This window comes from Camellia sinensis, chromosome 6 (genome assembly GCF_055761805.1).
Source record: "Camellia sinensis isolate YWXY chromosome 6, ASM5576180v1, whole genome shotgun sequence".
Classification (NCBI taxonomy): domain Eukaryota; kingdom Viridiplantae; phylum Streptophyta; class Magnoliopsida; order Ericales; family Theaceae; genus Camellia; species Camellia sinensis.
In genome coordinates this window covers 29,055,984-29,082,324 of record NC_138966.1, presented here as the reverse complement: position 1 = coordinate 29,082,324, position 26,341 = coordinate 29,055,984, and the positions used below count along the sequence as shown (strand labels likewise).

General features: G+C 38.4%; 1 protein-coding gene across 1 annotated transcript; it reads right to left on the bottom strand.

Annotated features, from left to right (window-relative positions):
- Positions 1 to 22,394: 22,394 nt before the first annotated feature.
- Positions 22,395 to 25,771, bottom strand: LOC114322829 (gibberellin 20 oxidase 1-D-like). Its single transcript, XM_082876011.1, has 3 exons — positions 25,233 to 25,771; positions 23,682 to 24,003; positions 22,395 to 22,658 (listed from the first exon to the last, which is right to left on the bottom strand). The coding sequence occupies exons 1-3, from the start codon at positions 25,769 to 25,771 to the stop codon at positions 22,395 to 22,397; spliced, it is 1,125 nt and encodes a 374-aa protein (XP_082732137.1).
- Between the last annotated feature and the right edge of the window lie 570 nt (positions 25,772 to 26,341).

Below are 26,341 nucleotides of genomic sequence, written 5' to 3'. Positions count from 1 at the left end.
ATTCAAAATTTTTCATCCATCCGGGGAATACGAAAATGTACCAAGACTTGAAACTGAATTTCTAGTGGCCGGGAATGAAGAAAGAAATTGCTGATTTTGTATCGAAATGTCTTCATTGCCAACAAGTTAAAGCCGAACATCAACGACCCGCAGGCTTATTGCAGCCCTTACCCATACCGGAGTGGAAATGGGAACATATCACCATGGATTTTATTGTGGGATTGCCTTGCTCCAGTAAAGGTATGGACTCAATTTGGGTTATTGTTGATAGACTGACTAAATCTGCTCACTTCTTACCTGTTAAGACAATTCATAATGCAGACAAATTGGCTATACTTTATATTGATGAAATTGTTAGACTGCATGGAGTGCCTGTGTCCATTGTTTCTGACAAGGATTCGAAGTTTACATCGAGATTTTGGCAAAGCCTACAGACTGCATTGGGTACTGAATTGAGATTGAGTAGTGCTTATCATCCTCAGACAGATGGCCAGTCAGAAAGAACCATCCAGACTCTAGAGGATTTACTGAGAATGTGTGTCCTTGATTTTCTGGAAAACTGGGAAAGCCATTTGCCTTTAGCTGAATTCGCCTACAATAATAGTTATCATTCAAGTATTGGTATGGCGCCTTTCGAGGCATTGTATGGCAGAAAATGTAGATCTCCGATCTGCTGGGCAGAAGTTGGAGATGGGCCTTTGCTTGGGCCCGAGATTGTTTATGAAACGACTGAGAAAGTGAAACTGATACAACAGAGACTGAAAACCGCACAGAGCAGACAGAAAAGTTATGCTGATGTTAGAAGACGGGATAGAGAATACGAAGTGGGTGATCACGTGTTTGTGAAAGTGACACCGATGAAAGGCCAGACTCGTTTTGGAGTCAAAGGCAAGTTAGCGCCGAGATACGTCAGACCATAAGAGATTATTGAGAAAATCAATCCGGGGGCGTATCAAGTTGCGCTTCCTCCTGAAATGGAGTATATGCATAACGTCTTTCACATTTCTATGTTGAGGGATTACCTCCGGGATCCTTTCCATGTGATAGAGCCTACTCGTGTAGTGCTGAGTGATGACTACACTTACGAGGAACGGCCTATTCAGATTGTAAACAGACGGATCAAGAAGTTGAGAAACAAAGAGATCCCGTTAGTGAAAGTCGACTGGCAAAACCATGGTAGCGTGTATGCCACTTGGGAAAGGGAAGATGACATGGCTAAAAGATATCCTGAACTGTTTCCACTGAATCCTGTTTTCTTCCAAAACGAAGGTAACTCGAGTTTAGAGGACTAAACTCTTTTTAAGGAGGGGAGATTGTAACAACCCCCACACTGATTACCGATAAATTACTGATTAATTACCGATTACTGCTAAACTGAGACTGATTATGACTGGTAATTCACCCGATTGAAATACTGAACTGACTAACTGAAATCTGAAACTGAATTGATTGACTGTATCTGTTTAAATGCATTATCTATCTGTTTGACTGTTCGATTATCTGTTCATGTTTTTATGGTTAAATTGCAAATTGAAGACCTTATCGGCGGCCGAACCCGAAATCGATTAGTGTTTTATGATCAATAGAATTTAGGCAAATTTATGGTGTATTTATCTGAAATGTGATTTGGTATGATTTAATTAGATTAAAATGAGCTTAATCCCACAAGTTGCATTATTTGCAACCTTGCCATTATAGTGGGCCACTATCAAAACCTTGGTTGGAGCCTTATCACACTTAGACAACACACCTTCTTCAGCCATTTTGAGAGGCACAACCGACCGAGAGAGAGAGAGTGAGAGAATTGAATTCAAATTGGTGGCTTGCTTGAAATTGGAAGAATTGAAGAGAGGATTGCAAAATTGAGCTTATATTCTTGAGTTTAAAGATTTAAGGTTCGTGTTTCACCCTCTCATTTGTGTATTTGAGTTGATTCTTGCATGCTTCTTGAGCCTCTAGTGATTTGAGTCTAGAATTGGCTTAATGTGTTGAATTGTGGCATAAATCATGCATGCATGTTTATATCCTAGCATTTTGAGGTTGAATACATAGAATTTGGTACATGCATGTTCATATTTTTGCATTAGACCATGAACTCATCTTGGTTTTGAAGGAATTGGCTCATTAGAGCAAGTATTGGAAGCTTTGAATTGGTTTAAACTCATGCATGTTCAATTGAAGTTATGTTCTTGAGTTTTGGTTTGAAATTGAGTTGAATTGATCTTCCTTTGGGGCTTTGATTTTACAATTGAGCTTTGAATCATGTTAAACTATGAGTTTTGATGTGTTTTCCAGCAAACTAGCCCAAGAGGATCGAAATTTATGTTTTAAAAGTTGAATTTGAGCTTGAGGTTCAAATCTGGGAATTCCAGATTTTGAACTCACGCTCGAGCAGGGTGACTGGCGCTCGAGCGTGAAATTCGTGCTCCCAGTACTTTGCACTGTTTTGAAGTCCGCTCGAGTGGAATAATTGATGCTCGAGCGGGACATTATGTCTCATGCTCGAGTGGGTGTCGAGTGCCCAATCGAGCTTGATTTTCACCTATCCAGCAATTTTGACTGTTTTGCAGAACGCTCGAGCGGGTAAGTCTACGCTCGAGCGGAAACCTTTGTCTGCATGTCCGCTCGAGCGGAGTAACCTACGCTCGAGCGTGACCCCTGTTTTCTGAAAATTCTGAAAATGCTTTTAAAGTGCATCTTTGCATCATCATCACATCCTAGGCATTATTAGGCCTAGTTTAAGGCATCTTAATGAGGATATAGATGTAGAACCACACCGAGGCAAATTAGGGATTAAGTTATTATTTTCCCAACTGTGTAGCTTAGTGTGTGTTCAATCTGTAAACTGTGTAGGGTTGGCGACTGGGGACGCGCTCTAGCTTTACTGTAGCCCAGAACTCTGTGAGTAACAACTGTGTAAAGATATGTTCAAAATGATTATCTTCTGAACAATTGAACTGTACTACTTTCTGAACTGATACTGTTAATTGAATGAATGTATGTCCTATATTCTGTACTGTATTGTGGCATCCTTAGCAACTACTGTTTACTGTTATTGTTACAGAGATCTCTGTCGGTTCCCTTGTTGGAACCACTATTGTTTACTGATTGATGGCCATCATTTACCGTTCGGTCTTTTAAGACCTGCTGTTTACTGTACTGTTATGCTAATGGATGTACCACATATGACTGAATGACTGATATACTGAATTAACGAACTATTTTCATTACTGTAAGGACATTCATTCTTAACCTCTTTACGCATTATGTTATTCACTGGGCTTTAGTTCACTGCGCATATATTTATGTAGGTGTACAGGTACCAGACCACAGCTAGAAGCGTCAGGGTTAAGCTCCAGTTTTGTCAAGCCAACCACTGTGCCTTACTGCGAGGTTCCGAGCCTGTCAAGCTATGGCTTAGGGGTGCTTTAATTTCCCCCGTTTGTCCCTGTAACTGTTTTGTAAATTGTAGACTGTTACCGTACTGTTTAACAGGGATTAGGTCCCTGAACTGAATGATTGTATATATGTACATACTGTTTTGTCACTGACTGCATATATGTATGAAAAAGTCTTTTGCATACAGATTGTCACAGCTCATTGGACATTGTTTATTTACTGTTTTGGTTTCCGCCATGCCCCTGTACTCTGTTTTACTGTATTACTGTTAAGCAGGCCTTCGGTAATCTCAGATTACTGGCCGGTTACGGTGCTAAACCTATAGGGGCGGGTTTGGGTCGTGACAGTGTATTTGACCTTGAGTGGTAAATGGTTTTCCTAATTAAAAGGTATTTAGTTTTGCCTAATAGAGGGTGATTCCTTATTTTAATTTTATTCCATGGTGTTTTGTGATGGTGTCATGTTATAAGAAGTTATTCGACAGACTCCTCATTAGGAAATAAATTGGTACAAAGTATTTTTGTTATGTGGTTGGAGATTGTTTTGGAAAGATTGTTGTTGATAGAGAAAATCTCTTCGAGTGAATAAGTGGCATTACAGCTTGTGGTAGTATCTTTAGAGCTTGAGAATAAATGAACTGACTACAGAAAAATAACTATCACTATGAACATTTGTGGGTATAACCTTGTGTCTTGAGTTATGTAGACTTTTGTGGTGGGTATGATATTGTAGTTGGTGTCGTTGTTTTGTGACTTGAGCAGTTGTGACAATTATATTTTATTTTCATTTTGAAAAGTTGTACTGAATGACTTTTTGAGTTAAATTCTTTTTTAAGGGTGGAGCAGCTTTAGTAGTAATTGGATTGAAGTACTGAAAATATGATTTTGTTAGAATTTAGTAATAGAGGCATAATATTATTTCAGTGAAAGATGTATATTGAATTTCAGTTGGAGAGATTCTCTTGTAATAAGAGATTAATTTATTTATTAACGATGTAAATAATTATCATTGAGTAAGTTCATTTTGTAGAAGGTATTGAATTCAGGTTGATTTTGGGGGACATCATAATCTTAGTGTGGTGTGGAGTTGTGTTACAGTTTCAGAGTTAGTATCATGGTTTTGATTCTAAGGAATGTTAGTGTGTTGTGCGAGTATAGGTAGATGATGCAAGTGTAGGAGGTTTCCTTAGGTAGTGTGTTAATTATTGCTGTAGCAATAGGAGAGGTTAACAGGGAATCACCTCAGAACTTGTCTAAATTCTAAAAATAAAGTGTGTGAATAGGAATTGATTGTTTGGTGAGTGTGTGTGTGTCACTTAAGAGAGTGACAAGTCATGCAAATTGCTTGGTAATAGTTTCTAGTTGATTGTGTGTGATCCCCAAAATGGGTTAATTGTGCAAATTGTGATGCAAACATAAGATAAATATTGAGTAATTGATAGATTGTAGTAGTGGTCATGAATGGGAAGTGACTTCCCAAATGTGATGTTTAGTCTATTTGTTTGTTTTATTTAACCTTATTATAGTGGTTATTATGTGCGGGTATTGCTTGAATAATTGTAAATGGATTGTGGCATCACTATAGTGATGGGATTATTGGCTGGGTGACATTTGAGAGTCACCGGTTGAAATATGTTTGAGAAAAGAGTTAAGAACGGAGTTCTCCCATTGAGCATGACCTTGTTTTTGTCGAAATTGAGAATTTATTGTTATGGATGAACATGTGAGTAAAGGACAAATAGTTGTAAAAAGGGTGTATGGAGTTTTATGATGTGTATAACCCTTAACTACTTCAATGTAAATAAATAAATAAATAGATTTCCTTTTCAAACTTTTCACTTTTACAAATCGCTTGTACACGTCTAAAACATATATATGTTTTTTTATACATAAAATTTTCTATCAAGAATAATCTCTTTAATTTCAAAAGTTAGGAAATATTATTTTCGAGTGTTTTTGGTTCTTAAGTATTTCAAAAACACAATTGAATAAATGTGTAGGCATGGAATACTAGCTGTGTTTTAAGAATGTAGTTCGTGGTACTATGGTTTTATTGGGTTGTGCTTGTCGAAGGCCATGATTGGCGGATGGAACTCTTATTAGAATCTTTTCTTCTTATGAAAAGGTAATGAGGACTTGTGTAGTAGTGTGAGGTAGTCGTTCAAAAATTTTGGTTACTGAGCGATCGGTAGTTGCCTCTTGGGGTGTGAATGTGATGTGAGAACTCTTTTTTTTTTTTTTTTTTTTAAAGGTTCTAGGTCATTAGACAACCGAGAATCATTCTCTGGAAGTTGAGTCTATTTGAGGCAGAAGTACTGTAGGTTATGTTAGTGAGACCTTTACCCTTCACCTTTAGTTTTGTGGAATAGATTAGTTCTTGTGGTTTGTTAGAGGTACGCATGACCATTTGGTTTAATCCTGCTAAATGGGGATCCGTACGTAATGGAAGTCGCCATTCTGGGTTGAGTGGGCCTTGGTAATCCTTGTGGATGAATTAGAGGAAAGACACGCCACTTGAGTGCTGTTGTTCGTATCATATGGGGTGGTCTAAATATTAATGTGGAACCTAAAAATATGAGAGGTAACCTTAGATTTTGAACTAGATTCTAGAGTGGTGATTGCAATTTTATTAGGGATTGTTCTACCCTTTATATTTTGGGTTGCCTTATCTTTGTTCATTGTTTGGAAGGCGTGGTCTGTTATTTTGAATTGGTGGGGGTGTGCAGTGAGCTATTCCTGGAACTGTAGAGGGACTGTTACTCTGGTGGGAGGGAGGGAACTTCAGGAGGTTGGAGAAGAAGCTATGGAGAGCAATCCCATTAACTGCTCTCTAGTCTTTTTGGAAACTCAGAAATGAATGTGTTTTTAGGGGAGCAGAACTAGATTTATAGGAACTTTGTGAGCTGATAAAAATTAGAGTTGCATTATGGCTCAAAGCTTCAACTAAGGAGTGGCATTTCTTATTCAATGATGTTCTTTTTAATTTTAACCAAGTAAGGGTCTATATTGGTGGTGGATAAATTACTTGGATGGTCCTAGGGCGTTGTTGGAGCATCAAGGCAACTTTTGGGGATTGATTCAGAGGTGAAACAGAGAAATGTCCTGTTATTTGGTGAGTTTGTTGCTAAATGACTTGCTGTTTGGACAATTTACAATTGGCCTTGGTTTTTTATGCTTTTGTTTCCAGTAGTTTGGCGTTTTCTCCTTTTCTTTCTGTTGGTCCCTCACCAACCTTGTGGCTTGAGCTCGCACATGATTGAGTCCCCTATGACGCTTTTTGTGGGTGTTGATTTCCGACCACATAACCAAACAAGAAACTTAGCTAGAGAGCACCGGCATAATGGATTGATCCAACTACCTGCCAACAAGAAGATGAGAATTCAGCGGTGGTTCGTCCACCTGGGGACACTTCGTCGATTAAGTTAGTAAATCTTATCTTTCATAGATATCAAAATAGTAGTTAAACTCAAAAGTGAAAACTTACCCCAAACCCACGAGGGTGCCTCACCTTTATAACCAGTAGTGTCCTAGTCCCCTAGAAGCCTTACTTCATTGGACTTAGGCTTAATGCTCATCTTGGCCTCTTAGCTAGATAGGGATAAACTCCTTATGAGCCTTATCCTTATCCAGACTGAGAGCCTCTTCTGTTCTAGGACTCTTATCCCTTATCCAGATACCTCGAGATGCTAGCATTACCGCAGAACATCTCGGTAATGCCATGGTCACCTCGGCAACATGACTCATCCACGTGGCACCTTAGTTGACATCTCAGGGTTATCTCAGCCACGTGGTTCCATTCGCAAAATACTTCTCCACAACTACCCCCTAGGTTCTATTACCTCAGAAACCTGAGGTGATGGAACCTACATTGTTTGTCCACCCCACGTGTCGGCACAAAACGCAAATATTACTCCAATCGAGATCATGACTCGTCGGCTCCAAGTAACCAAGACTCAGTTGCCCACTTTATTAAGAATCAAGAACCAAGTTCTTTAAACATCTCAACTGAGATCATTCCTCTAGCCGAGGTTATTGCCTTATTATTTCAAGAATTTCAAGAGTTTCAACTACGCATGAGCTGTCACGCACCATCATTTCAACTGTTTCTTCCACGTGTCCCTTTCTTATTGGTTTGTACTTAACACGTGCCATCAAATCACGTCGAATATACCCACGCCACCTGATAGGCATGTCGGCCAAGGAGATTTCATTACGTTTTGCTACCCTTTCATATTTTTGACAAAACTCTCGCCCTTCTCTTTCTGTCTTTTCACTTTGCAATTATAACTCTCTCTCTTCTCAAATTTTCTCTCTCTACCAAACTTCTCTCAAACCGCTATTGTTGTTCTCTCAAGCTTTTTGTAGCCATCTGTTTATCACCTCTGGTAATCTTTTCATTGCTCCGTCACCACCTGACTCCAGTGAACACGAATTCGGCAGCCATTTCTTCGGCTCTATTCTATAAGTCTTCGATTTCTTCTTTTTCATTTTCATTCTCTACTGTTCTTCAGTAAATTTTGAATTTGCCATACGCTTTATACTGCATCTGCTCCTGTGCTTGCGTTGCTATTGAATCTGTACCTGTATATTCAAGTTTCGTTACTCCGTATGCTTAGCCTTTGATTTTTTTCAATGTTCTTTTTGTTCTTAATTTCACTTTCTTATACATTGCCTTGCAATTAATCGTTGATGTTCACAAATCTATCAATGCCTTTGATTGCACTTTTTTTATTCTGAGTCATGTATTTCTTCTATTTTTCTGGCTTGTTTCCAGATTCTTGCCCCTGCATCTTGTTTGATTTTGGTAATTTGTTCATAGAACTAGGATTGGGATTTGTTAGAAACTATACCCTTAGGGAAAACTGAAATGAATCCTTTCTTAGATCTCCAAAACCCTTACCCTAGAGCTTACTAGGGTTTTGCCAAGGTTTTAAACCCCTTTAAAACCTTTTTTTACAAAGACCAACATCCAAATCACCTTAGCCGAGATCATGGGAATGTTCAAATGAAGGGTAGACTTGCCGACCAAATTGGAGTATTTCCGTAAAAAATTCTGTATCCCAGCCGACGTTCAACTTAGGTTGGCTAGGAAGGAGGACTCTATTATGCCTAAGAAGGATTACATGCCGTTCCCCTTAGTTTCCATCATTGAGGGTGACTTAGGTTCCCACTAGACATCCTCTTCAGAGAAGTCTTACAATTATACAAGCTTAATCCCATGCAACTAGCCATCAATACTTTTAGGGTTATCAATGGTATTGCCGAGTTGGCATGCTGGGAGAAAGCGAGGATCACTCTTGCCGACATTCAATTCTGTTATACCATGTGTGGTCTCAAGTTCGTCACTGGGTATACTTACTATCTCAAGCCCAGATCTACTGCATACAAACTAATAGCTGACCTCCTAGACTCTAACAAAGGTGTTGGAGAGGACTACCTGATTGTCTCAAGCAATTGGGAATTTGTGCTTGACGATGATCTTCATCTTTACCCACTGCGCCGAGGAGTTTTTAGAGAGGATGAGGGTAAGAACTTTGTAAAAAAATCTCGTTCTTTTTGCATATATGCACTTGTCTCTTATTTTGGTTCTGAATTTTCCTTCCTATTTTTGTAATTCTTCCTCAGTCGAACAAATCATTTTGGCAATCTTACGTCCCCAATCGAGATCTCAAAAGGCTTTTGTGTGACATTTTGTTCCCAGATCCGCTCGAGAGGGGAAACCGCCGCTCGAGCGTAGAATTGATGTTCTCAGTATTTTGTTTTGTTGCGGGCGTGTTCGCTTGAGCGTGGGAAGTCCCGCTCGAGCGTGAAAAGCTAGCCCCCAGTAATTCCACTGTAGCACCGTAAAACCTCTAAAACTCCTTTTTCTTCGCTCGAGCGGGGAAGTCGTCGCTCGAGCGGGCCCTTTTGATTGTGTCTGGACACTCGAGCGTGGGAAGTCACGCTCGAGCAAGGAACGCGAAGACAACTTTTTAAACACAACAACTTTAGATCATTTTCACACCCTTCTTTTTCTATTTTTGATTTCCTCTTCCCCCCTCTATTGGAAACCCTAGATCTCCATCTCCAAATAGCTCCCATACCATTGAAATCCACCCAAATTTGTTGGTTGGGGACGAAGAACACTTGAAGGATAGCATTATCTTCCGATTGGATTGGGGATTTGCGATAGATTCGTGAAGGAGTTCGAATTTGGGCTTGATAGTTGAGGTAGGGATATTTTTATTCTTGTATCTCTTCTTTCTTGAGGAAATTTCATGGTATTATGTGTGTGATTGAAATCCTAATTGAAGTTTTGTTGAATAAAACCCACTTTCCATGTAATTACTCTTTCACTCAACATTTTTTTTGAAATTCCTAAATTTCTCTCTCTAATATAAGTGAAGATATAGTTAAAGAACAGATTTGTGACAAAAAAAAAAAAAAAAACCCCCAAAATTTAGAGAAACCCTATGTTCCCAATTGGTTAGAAAATTGCTTAGTTAGTGAAATACTCAAGTAATTCATGACTTTGGTGAGGAGATAACTTGTGGGCACTGATGTAATTAAAGTAATGATAGCTTGAATGTTATTGGCCTTTGAGTTTTATGTGACGTTTATATGTGATGATGATACATGATGTTGATGGTGGGATTGAAATATGTTTTAATGTTTGAGCATGCATGAGTCTATGTGTGGGTTTGTAATGTGTAAAGGTGGTGTTTTGTTGTACCCGTACGGGGAGTTTTAAAAGGTGCCCAATTACCTTGTCTAGGCTTATCGCTGGACGAATGTGGGAAAACATTTTTGGGTGTCCACACAGTCCCGCCGTATAGTAGCTGGCGAAAGTGGAAAAACGAATGATTTTCTTGGGTGCCCACTTCCCGCCGTATAGTAGCTGGCGAATGTGGGGGTTGTTTATAAAAAGAAATGGTTGTTCTCAATTGGGTTCATGTGATTGAATGCATGTGAATTGATTTCTTAGTTATGAGTGTTTCCTTATTTAACTAGATACCCTTATTTAAATTTATCTGAATTAGATTGTAAAGGTTCTTGTGAGATATGGCTTATATATATATGCCTAATTGCGAAACACCTTTGTTTATGTTGTTATTTCACATGGATGCTATACTTTTGTTCAAGGAATTAGATACCTGGATAAATATATTCCTACTAGGCATATAGCTCAACCCTAACTTATTTTTTAGGAATTGAGGAAGGTCAGCCTCGATGAAGAACTGGTTCAAATGCTAGCTCTAGCTTTTTTTGGGGAGTTAATTGATGTTAAGAGTATCTTGTTGTCTGTGTGTATTTTTGGGGATTTTGTAATGGAACTTTTGTATGTAATTTTGTAAAATGTACGCCCTGAGGGCTCATGTTTTGTTGAGCCATCTAGATTATTGAACTAGAACAGGACCTCGAACATTGTGGGAATGTTATATTTAAATTGTGATTACTCAAGTCTCAGTTCAATGGGAAAGATGACCCATTTTGGGATTTTCTGATCATGTTACCAATGTGAATAACAGGGCTAATTTGCTGGGCGTTACATTTTGGACCTTCCGATCCTCAAGCGATGGGCTTTGCTTCTGTTGAACTTCATACCAACTTACCGGTCCCTTCTTCCCGACATCTCTAGAAGGAGCAGGACTACTGCCTCTGCCTCAACTCCACTAGTTGCCTCTTGCCCAAGGCCAAATCAGGCATCCACATCTGACCCTATTGAGCAACCTTTAACTTCTACAACAGCCCAGCTTATTCCACTATCCCAATGCCAATGCCAATGCCAACACCAACGTCGACCTCCAAATGCTCATGCTGGTCAGACTCAAAATTGTAGGCGCTGAGATTCAGAGGTATTAGCTTACCACCTCGCCAATCCTCTCATTGCTCTACCTGCCATCAACTTCAACACCAATGTGACTATTGCTGCGACCGCTGAGGAGATAAGTCACAAATCGGCAATTACCGAGGACTTACTGGTTGGTCTGCTCGATGTTGTGTCTCTACAGCCCACGCCATCCTCTCAACCCTAGAAAAAGCCTAAACCGAAACCAAAGTGGGTGAAAAAACTTGAGGCCAATGCCACTATCACTAAGATCCCTTCTGATTCTGAGAAGGATCTAAAGGACTTAGTCCCAACGCCGAGAAGAGGCCGACTGAAGCCGAATCTACTGATGCGCCCCCCACGAAGAAGTCGAGATCTCAGGACCAGGATAATGATAGTGGCTTCCACCCTGAGGACACCTGGGCCCCTGAGGTCCTTGTGGGAGACTAACCTCTGAAGGCTAGTGACAGTGCCATTAAGAGCCTTGAGGTTGGGGCTGCTCTATCAACAACAGTTTTACTTTCGACAGACATGAACCAGATGGCCAACTTCAATCAGTACGAAAACTTTGCAATGATGATGCGACACTCTATTTTGGTAAATCCTTTAGCTTTTATCTCTCCATTCAGCTTTTAATTAGTCTTTTATACTTGGAAAACTTTTTCTAACATCCTACATGTGCACTGTCATGAGGTTAAGGCCGAGTTGGTGAAGAAGGACCTTACAAAGAAAACCCAAGAAGCTATAGGTCTCCTCTCTTCACTCAACAAAGCTAAGGCCAATAATCGGGGTCTAATGGACAAGGCCACGGCCGCCCAGTCCACTCAACCCAAAGCCGAGGCTGCAGCGAGAGAGGCCGAGGAAAAAGCCAAGGCAGCTGAGGCGAAATATGCCAAGGCCGAGGTTGAGGCCAAGATTACTGAAAATAAGTCCAAACTTGCTGAGATGTTGGAGGCCAAGGAAGCCGAAGTCAAGGCTGCCGATGAGAAGGCTTCTACCAAAGGCCAGGCCGACGTGCGCGATCAATATAAGAAGCAAGTGAATCTAGCCTGTAATAAAGGCTATTTCTTAGGTTGGATGGCAATGCTCAAGAAGCTATTTGTCCTTGAGGACTCTCCACTTCGGGACATCACTCAATTTGAGGTGCCTTTCCCTCTTTCACCAGACAACTCTAAAGCTGAGGCCGAAGAGGAAGATTTCGAGGCCGAAGACATAGTCGAGGCCGAGGTTCGTTACTGGAGCCAAGTTCCCGACCTTGAATGATCAAGTCCTATACTTGACTGAGGAATATGGGGATGAGGTTCCCAAGAGCACCTCGCTGAAGAAAATAATGATGCTTGAGACCGAGGCTGCTGTTGTAGAGAAAAGTCATGATGAGACTTTTCAAGAGATAGATACTGAAATTGTTGCCTAGACCGATGCATCGCTAACAACCAAGGTTGTGCAATATGAGATCAGTGCACAAGATCCCAATACTTAGGATTTTTTTTCTTTCCATTGTACTTTTTCTTTTGACAACTTTTGATTTGTCGGGCCGATGTGCCTTCTGTTTGTAATTGAATAAGTTTTTTTATTAATGCAACTCCTGTTTTTCTTACAAGTGTTTGAATGCTTTTCGTCTTATGCTTACTACCTTGCATATTTTTCCGTACTTAGAATTTTTCTTGTCTTTTTAGCCTGTCAACTTGGTTCCTCACCTCGGATCCTAAGACCTCGGATACACCTATATCTCGGATAACAATACTTTGGGTATAGTACAGTACAATCATCTCGGAGCAACTTATATTAATTATCTCGGCCAAATTGTACTTATAACAATTTCTCATCATATTTTTACAAGTGTTGTTTCTTCACTTGTACTAACTGTCTTCTGGCAAGACTTCACCCTTCCAAGTGTAACAACTTGGTTGGTTAATTCGTTCAATTACCTCGAATAACTTTAACTTGTAAAATTTTCCAAAAATTCTCACAAGGTTTATGCTCATTCTTATTTCTTGCCCCCTAATGTGCACCTAAGTACCACCTATGTCCACATTAAGGATGTATCACATGGTTATCGCCCAAGTCTTATTTAGACATTCTTGATTGAGGTCATCATGTTTGGCTCGCCCAAATGAAGCACTTAAGGCTTAACCTTAATGCATCGAGAGTACCACACTCCTCGCTTTCCTTTCAAACTGACCAAGTCATGGCCAGTTTCGCCTTGTTTCAAGCCGAAACATCGCAGACTTAGCTCAACTCTACCATCATGGCAATTTTAAGTTAATGGTTATGTTTCATGATGAAACATCGCAGACTTAGTTAAACTTTACCATGATGGCAAGTCTAAGTTAATCTTTAGGTTTCATGCTGAAACATCATGGACTTAGTTCAACTCTACCATTATGGCAAGTCTAAGTTAATTGTCATGTTCACCATGGGAACATCGTCTTAAGACTTTTTTCAGTCTTATCGTACAAATTTCAACAATATCTCGTATGAACAAAATCGAGCTAGTACTTTATTAATACTTCAGCTAATAAACCTTTACATAGAGAAAAACTAAACAAATAGAAAACAATGGTAGAAAAACTTCAAATTGCTCGTGTTCTAGGGTCTTGGCAACTCTTCGCCATCAGTGTCTTCAAGCCGGTACGTGCCATTGCCGGCAACTGAGATGATTCAATACGGTCTTTCCCAGTTTGGGCCAAGCTTGCCCTCACTGAGATCTTTTTTTATTGCCGACAACCTTTCTTAGAATGAGGTCCCCAATCTGAAACTTTCTAGGATTGACCTTTTTGTTGTATACCTTAGTAAGCTACTTCTGGTATGCCCCCAGCCGAATTGCTGCATTTTCCCTTCTTTCTTCTATCAGATTAAGATCTCGAGCAATGAAGGCCTCGTTTGTTTCGTTCTCCACTCCCTAGGTTCTGATTCCAGGGATGCCAATCTCTAGTGGGATAACAACTTCAGTGCTATATGCCATGGCAAAAGGAGATTCTTCAGTAGATCTTCTCAGTGTAGTCTGATATGTCTATAGGACATTAGGCAATTCCTTCACCCACTTGCCCTTGGCAGCTTCTAGCCTTTTCTTGATTCCATCTAAGATGGTCTTGCGGGATGCCTCTGCTTTTCCATTGCTTTGGGGAAGCTAGGAATAGAACAATAGTTCTTGATCTTGTATTTTACACAGAAGTTTTTGATCAACTTGCTGTTGAATTGAGTGCCATTATCTGCTACTATGGCTCTTGCGATTCCAAATCTGGTGATTATGTTTTTCCAAATGAAATTCTTCACATTCATATCTCGAATTTTGGATAAGGGTTTAGCCTCTACCCACTTCGTGAAGTAGTTAGTTGTTACCAGTAGGAACTTCCTCTGTCCAATTGCTTGAGGCAATTGCCCAACAAGGTCCATGCCCTACTGGGCGAATGGCCAAGCACTAGACACTAGATTCAGATCTGCAGCTGGGTGGTGTATCAAAGGTGCAAACCTTTGACATTTCTCAAATTTTCTTATGTAGGCTTCAACATCCTTCTGCATGTACAGCCACCTGTATCCCTGAGATATGGCCCTGTGAGCAAGTGATCTATCCCCAGCATGGCTTCCACATACTTCCTTATGGATCTCGTACAGAAAATTTTCTACCTAAGATGGGTGCACACATCGCAAAAGTGGTCCAATGAAGGATCTTCTATACAGATGGTCCTCTGTTAACAGATAGAACCTGGTTGACTTCATTGTGATCTTATGCTCTTCTTTTCTATCTGTTGGCAGCTTGCCATCTCTGAGGAACATAACTATGGCGTCTATCTAGCTTGGACCCATCTTCATGCACATCGCTTCATATTCTATTATTAGGGGCTCTATACTGGGGCCTCATAGGTAATCCATAATTATTTTAGTGGCCTTACCCGACTTCAATGCGCTGACGAGGTTAGCCAATGAGTCGGCATGGCTGTTATCATATCAGCTAAGCTGCGACAGCCAGCAGTTTTGGAAACATGTTAACAACTTGACAACCTCTTTGATATAGGCTATCATCCTCTCATCCCGGGCTGCGTATTCACCTGTCGCTTGATTCACAATGAGCTGGGAGTCATGAAAGACTATCGCCTTATCGGCTTTCACAGTCGCTGTCAATTTCAGCCCAACAATCAGCGCGTCGTATTCTACTTTATTATTTAAGGCTTTGAACCCTAATCGGATGGACTGTTCTATCATTCACCTATCTAGAGTCACCAAAACCACTCCTATCCCTACTTTTTGTTGGTTTAAGCTGTCATCGACAAAGAGGCAAAAGGAATCGCCAATGTAAATATCGCAGGGTTTTAGCCTTTCTTCTCCCTTCTTTTGTTCTACCGGCGTGGGGTTTTGTGGCCCCAGTTAGTTTTCTTCTTCCTCTCCCAGACATCTTAGGCTGCGACTCATTCGTGCCCGCCTTGGGATAGCGCCAGAAGAGAATTCTGCCACAAAATCGGCCAAAACTTGGCCCTTGATTGTTGTTCTCGACCTGAATTCGCTAAAACTATAGCCCATCGAGCTACTTTGCCTATCAGGTCTCCATGCTGCAATAGGGACTTTAGTGGATGTTTAGTTAGCATCATAATCTTGTGGGCTTGAAAGTAATGGTTTAACTTTTTTGAGGCCATTACTAGGGCCAATGTCAACTTCTCTAGAGGTAGGTACCTGGTTTCTACATTTTCTAAGGTCTTGCTCACATAGTACACTATTTTCTGCTCACCTGCTTCTTCTTAGATTACCACGACACTCACGGCGTGGTCTGAAATTGCTAGGTACAAGAATAATTTTTCTCCCGGTATTAGGTTCGACAACACTGGTGGGGTTGTTTGGTACTTCTTCAACTCGGCCAAGGTGACTTCGCATTCTTCCATCCACAGAAATTTTGTGACCTTCTTTAATAAACCAACAAACTGTTTGCAATTATCTGAACTTCGGCTGATGAGCCTATTCAGGGCTACTGCCCTTCCAGTCAACATCTGGACTTGTTTGGCCGTTGTCGGGCTCTTCAAGTCAAGGATGGCCCTAATCTGATCTGGGCTCACTTTAATACCCATCCTGATAACCAAGTATCCTAGGAACTTATTGGATCTAACTCCAAATGCGCACTTCAATGCATTGAGTCGAAGATGGTATGTTCTCAATATGTCAATGACCGCCTTCAGGTCAGCCAGATGGTTTCCAAGTTCCTTGGTTTTAACAAGCATATCATCTATGTAGACCTCTACTGTCCTCCCAATCAAATGTTTGAATATCTTGGTGACCAATCTCTGGTATGTAGCTCCTACATTCTTCAACCCAAAAGGCATTACTCTGTAGCAATAGAGTCTTTTATGTTGTGTTTAGTTGGGGGATTTGGAGTGGGATTTGGAAAGGGAAATGGAAAAGGTAGGTGAAATGTGAATAAAACATGCTTACATTTCACATAGTTTCACACACCTTTTTTCTTTCCCTTTCTAAATCTTTTCCCAAATCCCCCAACGAAACATAGCATTAGGGATGATGAATGCTGTCTTTTGTTCATCTGGGGCATACATTGCTATTTGGTGATAACCTCTATATGCATCCAGAAAACTCATTCTCTCATGCCTCGATGTGGCATCTACCAGTTAATCAATCTTGGAAGATGGGAAACTATCCTTGGGGTAAGCCTGTTCAAGCTTGTGAAGTCCACGCAAACCATCACTTCCCATTCTTCTTCTTCACCAACACTGTATTGGACAACTAGGTGAGATAATTCACTTTTCTGATAGCCTGTGCCTTTAGTAACTTGTCTACTTCTTCCTCAACTGCCTACACATGTATCAATGTCGGTCTTCTTACTCTCCGGACGACTAGTTTTGCCGACCTGTCCACGTTAAGTCTGTGACAGGTGACCTCGGGGTTGATCCCTGGCATCTCATAAGGTGTCTAGGCAAACACCTCTACGTTCTCTCTTAGGAAAGCCTCCAATTCTCTTTCTTCTTCCTTAACTAAGCCAGAGCCGATGAGGAAGAATCGTTCATCATTACCTTCTTGCACAAGAACCTTTTTCAGGGGTTCTTCGCTCTTGTCAGTTGGCTCTTTGCCGACATCATCCAAGACCTCATGCTCTTCACTTTCAATCTCTACACTCTCTATTTCTCTTACATTGTAGGTGTACTTCATTACTTCCATGAGCAATTTTTCGCCTGTACTTGGTCTCTCCTTACTTCTTCAATTCCTTGTGCAGTTGGGAATCGCAATAGTTGGTGCAGTATTAAGGGGATAACCCTCATTACATGTAACCAAGGTTGTCCCAAAATGATGTTGTATGGAGAGAGAGTATCTATCATAGTGAACTCCGTTGTTACCTTTTTGCTCCCTGTTTGGACCTACAGACTTGTGGCTCCTTGAGGCCATGTTGGCGTCCCATTAAATCCGACCATTGGGCTGTCAGATTACTCTAAATCATCTTGGTGGAGGCCAAGCTCCTTGTAACATCTGACATATATGATGTCACAAGAGCTGCCCTGATCAATCAGTATGCATCTCACCTAGCAATCACCAATCTTCAGAGTTACCACTAAGGCATTATTGTGCGGATACTGCACCATATCCAAGTCTGCCTTAGTGAAAGAAATCACCAGTCCTCGATATTCATATGTTTTGGGCTTCTTCTGCTGGACCTAATATGTATGCTGCAGGTGTCTTACTCTCTAGGTCTCCCCTCAAATCTCATTCTCATTGACCATCGAGTAAATCACACTGATCACCTGAGGTCCATCTACGTGCTGTAGTGGTGGTAGTAGGGGTGGTGCTGCTGGTGCCTGGGGCAGCTTCGCGTGCTCTTATCTTGTCTTCGCCTCATTTACTAGGTCTCTCAGGTGACCTTGTTTGACTAGATCTTCCAAGTGTGACTTTAGAGCCTAATATCCCTGAGTCATCTTCCCAGTGCTCCTGTCTATGAACTCACCAAGGACCCTCTCTGGTGCTCTATAGTATGGCTGGTTTCTGATCCTCTCCAAAAACTTATAGATTGGAATCCTGAATATTGTGCTGACTGCCTACATAGCCCTCGTTCTTGTTTCTAACCTATCAACATCGGTATTTCCTTGGCCTCGCTTCGACGAGCCGTTTCTCCTTTCTTGCTTTGGTGTCTTCGTTCCTTGTGTGTCTTCCTCTGCTTTGGTATACTTCTCAATCCGTGCCATGAGCTCTTCCATGCTCTTCTGTAGGGTTTTTGCAAGTGATTTCCGAAGTGAGCATTTATCATCCAGGCCGTTCTTGAAAGACACCACAGTCAGCTCCTGGTTACAAGTCGGAATCAAGTTGTACACCTCATAGTATCTCTTGGTGTAAGCCTAGAGGCCTTCGCCATCGCTAATCTTCAAAGCCAACAGGGAGTTTACCCTCAGTGGCTGCGACTTGTTCGTAACAAACTTGGCTACAAACATCTCAGCTAGGCCTTCCCAACTCTTTACACTCCCTTTTGGCAGTTTATGGAACCAATCTGATGCTATCTCTCCAAAGAATGAGGGGAATACTTTGCATAGCAGCTGCTCATTCTTGCTCTACAAAGCCATTGAATTCAAATACAAACCAACATGAAAGTCTAGATTAGACATACCATCGTAGATCTGAAACCTCGGCATGTTAAATATCTTCAGGGCCTCAAATGTATCCTACTCCACCGAGAATGGCGTCCTCGGCTGGACGGTGGACGTGATCTCAGTGTTGAGTCTCTTTCTCTGGAGGTAATCTCTCAAATCCTCCTTTGTTTTACCGGGAGCTCGGTTATCAATAGATTTTAGCCTCTTTGGCGTGATACTCTCAATATAATTGTGCGTCCTTTTTGACTTCCTTTCGTCCACTACATCAAAACAGAGACCTTGCCCTTGGATCTGTCGAGATCCTTTGACAAAGGTCTCCTTGGTCCATGGTGTCCTCTATGACTTGCCTTGTATTGACTCTGTTCGCCCGATATCCCGTGACGACGGATGTGAGTTTTCCTATCCCTTGCCACGCTATGGAACAATTGGGATTGTCTTATGTCCTCCTTTTTAGGAATTAGTTTTGGCTGCTGGTGCCGGCGTGTCTCGCAATGGGAATGATGGTTGCATTATGTTATTTTGCATCATAAAGTTGACCACTGTTTGCAGGTCTATCAACTTGTTCTCCATTTCTTTCATCTCCTCATCCCTCTTCAGACATCTATCCTTTCACACTTCGAGGTCGCTTTCATTATAGTATTCATCTCGGTCTCTCTTCTTCGGGCTGTTATGCCATTTCCCGGCGTCATTCACCTTAGGATTTGGTTCCTGTGCTCGTTCATTACGGTTCTCTTCTCTAGCATTAGGATCCACATGTTCATCTTTCTCACTGTGGATGTCGTCTCCAATTCTCTCTTCCTCCCCGTTGTTGGCCATCTATTCCTCTTAAGTTCCCATGGACGGTGCCAAATTGTGGGTGTTGATTTCTGACTACACAACCAAACAGAGAACTTATCTAGAGAGCATCTGTAGAATAGATTGAGCCAGCTACCTGCCAACAGTAAGATGAGAATTCCGCGGTAGTTCGTCTACATGGGGGCACTTCGACGATCAAGTCAGTAAATTTTATCTCTCACATATATCAAAACAGTACTTAAACTCACAAGTAAAAACTTACCCCAGACCCACGAGGGTGTCTCGCCTTTATAACCAGCAGTGACCTAGTTCCCTAGATGCCTGACTTTATTGGACTTAGGCTCAATACTTATCTTGAACTCTTAGCTAGATAAGGATAAACTCCTCATGAGCTTTAACCTTATCCAGACTGAGAGCCTCTTCTGTTCTAGGACTCTTATTCCTTATCTGGATACCTCGAGATTCTGGTATTATCATAGAACATCTTGACAATGCTGTGGTCACCTCGGCAACACGACTCATCCACGTGGCACTTTAGCCGACATCTTAGGGCTATCTCGGCCACGTGGTGCCATTCGTAAAATATTTCCCCACACTTTTTACTCTTGTCTTCTCTTTATTGATATATTTTCATATATAATCATCTTGAGTTCCATCAATAAAGTTTTTGGTCGATCAAAAAAAAGGATCCACACTGTCCCAATATATTTATTTCCATTACAGAAAACACACTCGTCATCTGGTACAAATGTTATCACACTCTTTTCTTCCCCTTTTCTTTTTTCAAAAATGCCTTTCAACTGTCATATCTAATAATTATTAAACAATTTTCTCATTCATCAGACTCTTTAAAATTGCTAAATAATTTTTTAATTGATGAAACCACCCCTGAATCATCAAACTACTAACAAATTAAATATACATTACAAATGCATCGCTTTTAAACTCACAACTAGTATATATATGCGAGCATTATAAATGAAAATGCATACAACTGTGGAAGAATCTCATATTTTGCTTCTTCACATGAAAAAAGAAATTTTGTGGCCTTTTTCGACCAAGTTTACTTTCGATTTCTGAGTCCACTTTGTCAAAAACTTTCTGTATTTCTCAACTTTCTATGGAAAAATAAATGTGCTTTCTTTAATGCCAGTCACTCTTGGAAAGAACTTCCAGAAAAGAGTACTGTATAAACATATTTTGAATATGATACTACTATTCTTAGGGGTGAGCATAGTTCGGATTGGGATAAAAGCAGGACTAATCTGTTATCTACAATTTTTGAAAAATTGAAACCAATTCAGTCCGTTTGAATAATGGAACCAATCTATTTAAACACGGATTAGATCGGTTTAGGACCATAGATTCACATAATTAAATAACAAAAAAAATATAAAACATTTTAATTTCGTAAAAACATAAACATAGCATCAAACAGAAGCAATAAACAAAAGCAATAAAACTGGATACACATTACACAAAGCAGAGTTCTCTTTTGTATTAAAACTAAACATAGCATCAAACAAAAGCAATAAGAAAACTGGTTTAGTTTTTATATGAAATAAGAAATGATATTATGTGGGAGGGTCTATAATATAAATATAGACTATTTGTATACTGCTGGGATAGGTTCCAATCCGGAAACGTGGGGTTCAATTCGGAACCGATCCGTGACCTACGGATTTTTAAATTTCCAATCTGGAATCGAACCACAAATTCTAAAAACCAATTCAAACTTACTAGATTGAACTGAACCGGATCAGATTACGAATTATATGAATTTCTTGCTTAGTCCTAACTATTCTAACAGATTTCTTTGTCTACAACATTCATGATTTTACTTCGCACTTACATTTTTAGTTCCAAGTACAACCTACCCATCATTTGTCTTTTTGTTTTTTTCAATTTTTTTTTTTAATTTTTAATTTTTAACAAACCAAGTTACTCGAGTTTCTTGACTATTCGACTTGTTAATATATATATGCATATATATATATATATATATATTAAAAATTTGCTCGTTAAATTTCCAATTAAAGATTTAGCAACCTGCTACTTAACTCGACTCGACTTGATTATATATAGTTTAAGTTTGATTGAAATCATCTTAAAAAAGTAAATAAGCCAAACTTGAATGCATTTTATTCATAATTTTTTGTTTTATCGTAGTGGATCAGTATGAGATAATTTATGGCACATCCAATGGACTCTTTAAATGAGGCTTGTTAGCTATTATAGTTAACATTATCATATTTCAGTCCTTTCAACAGGCTTGTTATTACAATAGTGATTTTAACAAATTTCTTCAAGGTTGGCGACATTTGAAGAGCTTTAGAAGGCTCTTTGAATATTTTGTGTGTAGATAGGTAAAATAAAGAGTAGCATTGGAGTATATAAATAGCAAAAGAAATTAGACAAAATAAAAAATTATCTTTTTTTATAGTTTAGCTAGTAAAAACTGATGAGTACTATTAAAGTTTCTCTTACAAATATCCTGAGGATTATATAAATTAGACAATTAATTGCATAAAAAAAGTTATTTATTTAAGAAGAAATCACTTATTATTTAGTCAAACCAAGCATACTTTGTATATTTAACTTCTTTTTAGCCAAAGAGATTATTTGAAGATTGCTAAACTAAGGACTTTCAGAAAAAAAATATTTAAGAAAAAATTTAAAGTGCATAAATTAATTCATTTTTATTTAAATTCAAACCACGCTAAATTTAAAACTGAATATTTTTTTCCACGCACATAAGGCCACTTTGAAAAAAAAAAAAAAAAAAGAAGATGTAAAGATTCTATTACTTTTCTTGGACTCTCTTCAGTTGGTTTTGCATTGAAGCCAATCTGAGAAGACATCAAGGGTTTCTGTGTCAGCTCTGTAATGCTTCTGAGTGAATTCAAGAAGAGTTGGCCAAGTGAAGTCTGGATATATCCTTGGATTATCACTATTCACCAATCCATTAGGTGGACTCACCACTTTGTCCATGTTTGGAGACAAAAAGAAGGTTAGAGACTTCCTTGGAACTTGTTTGTTTACCACTGCTCTGTGCAAGCAACTCTTGTAAATTCCATTTGATAGAGCCTGAAACATTTCCAAACTTTTATGTATTAAAATTCAAGCTTATGCTAATAAACTTCATTAGAAAAAGTTAAATAAGATTCTCAGATATTTTGGGTTTTTCATATGATTGAACACATCCTCTGTCCCTAAATTCAAGTTTATTCTCAGCTTTTTGAAACCATCACTGACATTAGACACGAGGTCCTTGTCCCTAAATTTTCTTGTTTGTCTCTCAATGTATCCTCAATTATTGAATTATATTTTGAGATTCTCAAATAATTCAATAGTTAAGAGTATAAAGACAAAGGGATTAGATGACAAAGAATCCATAGCCATGTCAATCATTCAACAACGTTATAGAGTAAGAAAAATGGTCGCTAAAGTGATTTGGCGATGAAAAAAATACATCAGTCACCAGATATGTTTTTTTCTTGTAGAGGTAATATAAAATTTATAAAAAAAAAAGAAAATCATACGGAACTATACAACATTTTGCAGTCTTTTCATTTGAAGACAAAACACTCGCCATTGTAGCCAGATTTACAAAAATATTATTGACACAACATTGTATATAGATTGTATTATGTATACAAATTCTGTTTAACAATAGTTTTTTTTATATATATATAAAAATTACCTTATAATTAGATGTCATATAATTAAATGTCATTTTAATAGAGTCACATAACTCTGTATCTAAATTTTACATATTTGTGTGTTTGTTTATTATTATAATTTTTGAAGGCTGGATCATTTGTTCCAAAATATTGGTGTCCCCAATCCCAAAACATCTATAACTATTAGATATGTTTTGAGATTTTTGAACCTTCACATGATCCAATGACTGTAAATGTTTTGGGTGAGAGAAACAAGGATGACAACAAGCAAGACGAGAGAGAAAACTTCATCCCCTCTTGCTTTCTCATCAAGGACAATAAATTGTCATTCTAAATTCAGAGAGGAAGCTTAGCCCTTTTTGATTAGTTTTCAAACTATTTTTTACTCATAGCATATTCCTTATTCAACATTTGTTTATGTACTCACCATGAATGTGTCTCCAATGTTGACAACAAAAGCTTGTGAATTGGGAAGAATGGAGTGCCATTGTTGATCAATAAACACCTGAAGCCCACCAACATTGTCTTGATGAAGGATAGTGAGTGAATTTGGATCACGGTGAGGACCAGTTCCAAGAGTCTCATGAGCTTTAAGGCAAGGAGGGTAGTTGTTTAATCTCATTATTGACTCATTTCCTTCAAAGAATTCTCTTAAATGGGTTGGGCCCACTCCTAGGCTCATCCCCAATAGCTCCATGATTCTAAGTGAAAGAGTGTTCATTGCTTCACTATAATCTTGGTATATCCTTCTAAGAAAACACAAAAAACAACAAAAACAAAAACAAAAAAGGAAGTTTAGCTAAATAATAAATTGAGAGAGAGATAGACATGGCTATGAATAATTAAGAGTATTTTTATTTTTAAATTTTTGGTTGTTTCGTTTTGTGTTTTCATTTTTGAGACAACACAAAAAAATAAAGTAATAATAGTAAAAACTAAAAATATATTTAACAAATAGTTACATTATATTTTGGACCCTTTATTGTGATGTACCTTCGTTGTACTCTTCGTTTTACAACAATAAAAAAAAAAATCTAATAAAAAATATTTTTGAAAATGGTTTTCGTTAAAGTTTTTTGAAGACTCACTTTAAATATCTAATGTTTTAAGTGGGCAGTTTAAATTCAAAACAAAATCATCTTTAATAATGAAATTAACTCACTTACTTAAAATAATTTAAAACAGTACAACTACAAGATATCTAGTACCTCTCTTGGTATCCATTACTAATATTCTTTTTTAGTAAATTATATTTTGATTTTGTAATTTAATTCTTGCATCAATTTGATCTCAATAAATTCAATTGTATTGATTTTGCTCTTCAAATTTTTACTTTGTATTTTGAGAAATTAGAAAGAAAAAAAATTAAAGAAAAATATGATCCATTAAACAGGAATAAATAATTTCAAATCGGATGTTAACCCCTCAATTAGTCTGAGATGTGTCACACTTGATTTTAGTTCAACTTTTAAAGGATTGTTATGAATTAGGGTAAATTGACATAATGTAAAAAATTCAAAAATAAAACTATAGTAATCAAATTAACGCAAAACACAAATTACATGGACTATGGTTCCTTTCTTTGCTAATATCTATATATATATATATATATATATTTAAAAGCTTTTCGAGAAACTTTTCTGACTACTTACTTTTAAAATATCAAAAAAAAAAAAAAATTATAAAAATATAAATAATCTAAAATACTATGAATTATGAAAAGTTATTTTAAAATCCACCCCGAAAGAATTATATACTGTAAATTTAAAGTTGATGAGATGTGGACCACAATGAAAATGATTATTATTCATAAATATGTTTTTCTAGATATTTTTATGAGTTTATAGCATGGTTGAAAAATACTATCAGAATGATTGGTATTTTTAAATTTGTCATTGTTTTGTTTTCAAAAACACAAAAAAATGAAAACAAAGGAAACAAAAACATAACCAAATAGAACAACCTAAGTTTTTCATACCCGAATTGTCTAAAATCTTCACCCATTGTGCTGACCAAGTACTCTTCAACCACGTTTGATGATCCACCATCATCACAATACCTAAAAGAAAGAGTTTCTTTCCATGGAAGCTTTGAAGAGTATCTACCAGTAAAGCTACTAGCATATCCATGATAATCTCCAACTTTTCTCTGAGCTCTCTGTTTCTCTTTCAATGGCATATCAAAAAACAAGTCCATGTTCTTGTGAGCTTCATTGATAAGCTCTTCGCTAACTCCATGATTTATGACTAAGAAGAAGCCATGTTTCTTGCAAGCCTCATCGACAAGTCTAGTAGCAGTTGAGACGGAAAAGGGGTCACCAGAGAGGAAGGCTTCCAAGTCGATAGGCGGAACGATGAGCGGTGGTGGCTCGTGGAGGCAAGGTTTTTCGTGGTCCGGCCATATGAATTGTGGAGGTATGTTGAGTTCGTGTTTGAGAAGAGATGCGTCGAACACGGGAGGTTTTGGGTGGTCTAGCGGCGGAGATGATGGCCGTGGAGGAGGAGGAGGAGGAGGCATTGTATTGGTGTTGTTAAGACTTGAGAGAGATGGTTGTAAAAGAGGACAAAGATATTGATGAAAGGAAAAAAATTACAAGCCCATTTTATAGACTCAATTTTTACATGTGTCAACAAAAAGATTGGTTGATGATTAGATAATAAATAAGAGAGAGAGTTAACTTAAACATGGGACTCATATGGTGTGGGTCCCACACCCATGTGAGGCATTTGGTAGAATTTTGGTAGAACTTCTGAAAATTTTAGCATTACTCTTTTAACAAAGTGCCGCATCATTGAGTCTAAAAAGTACATCTATACTATTATATAAAAATATTATTGGTTAATTTTTAAATCCTCTTAATTATTGTCAATAATATATTAGTATTATTTTCTTTAATTTTGTGATTTCAAAACATGCAATGATGTAATTACTAATTTTAGTTTCAATGGTTATGGTATGAAATTCATATCTATCTCTATACTTCTATCTATACTATTATATAAAAATATTATTGGTTAATTTTTAAATCCTCTTAATTATTGTCAATAATATATTAGTATTATTTCCGTAAATTTTGTGATTTCAAAA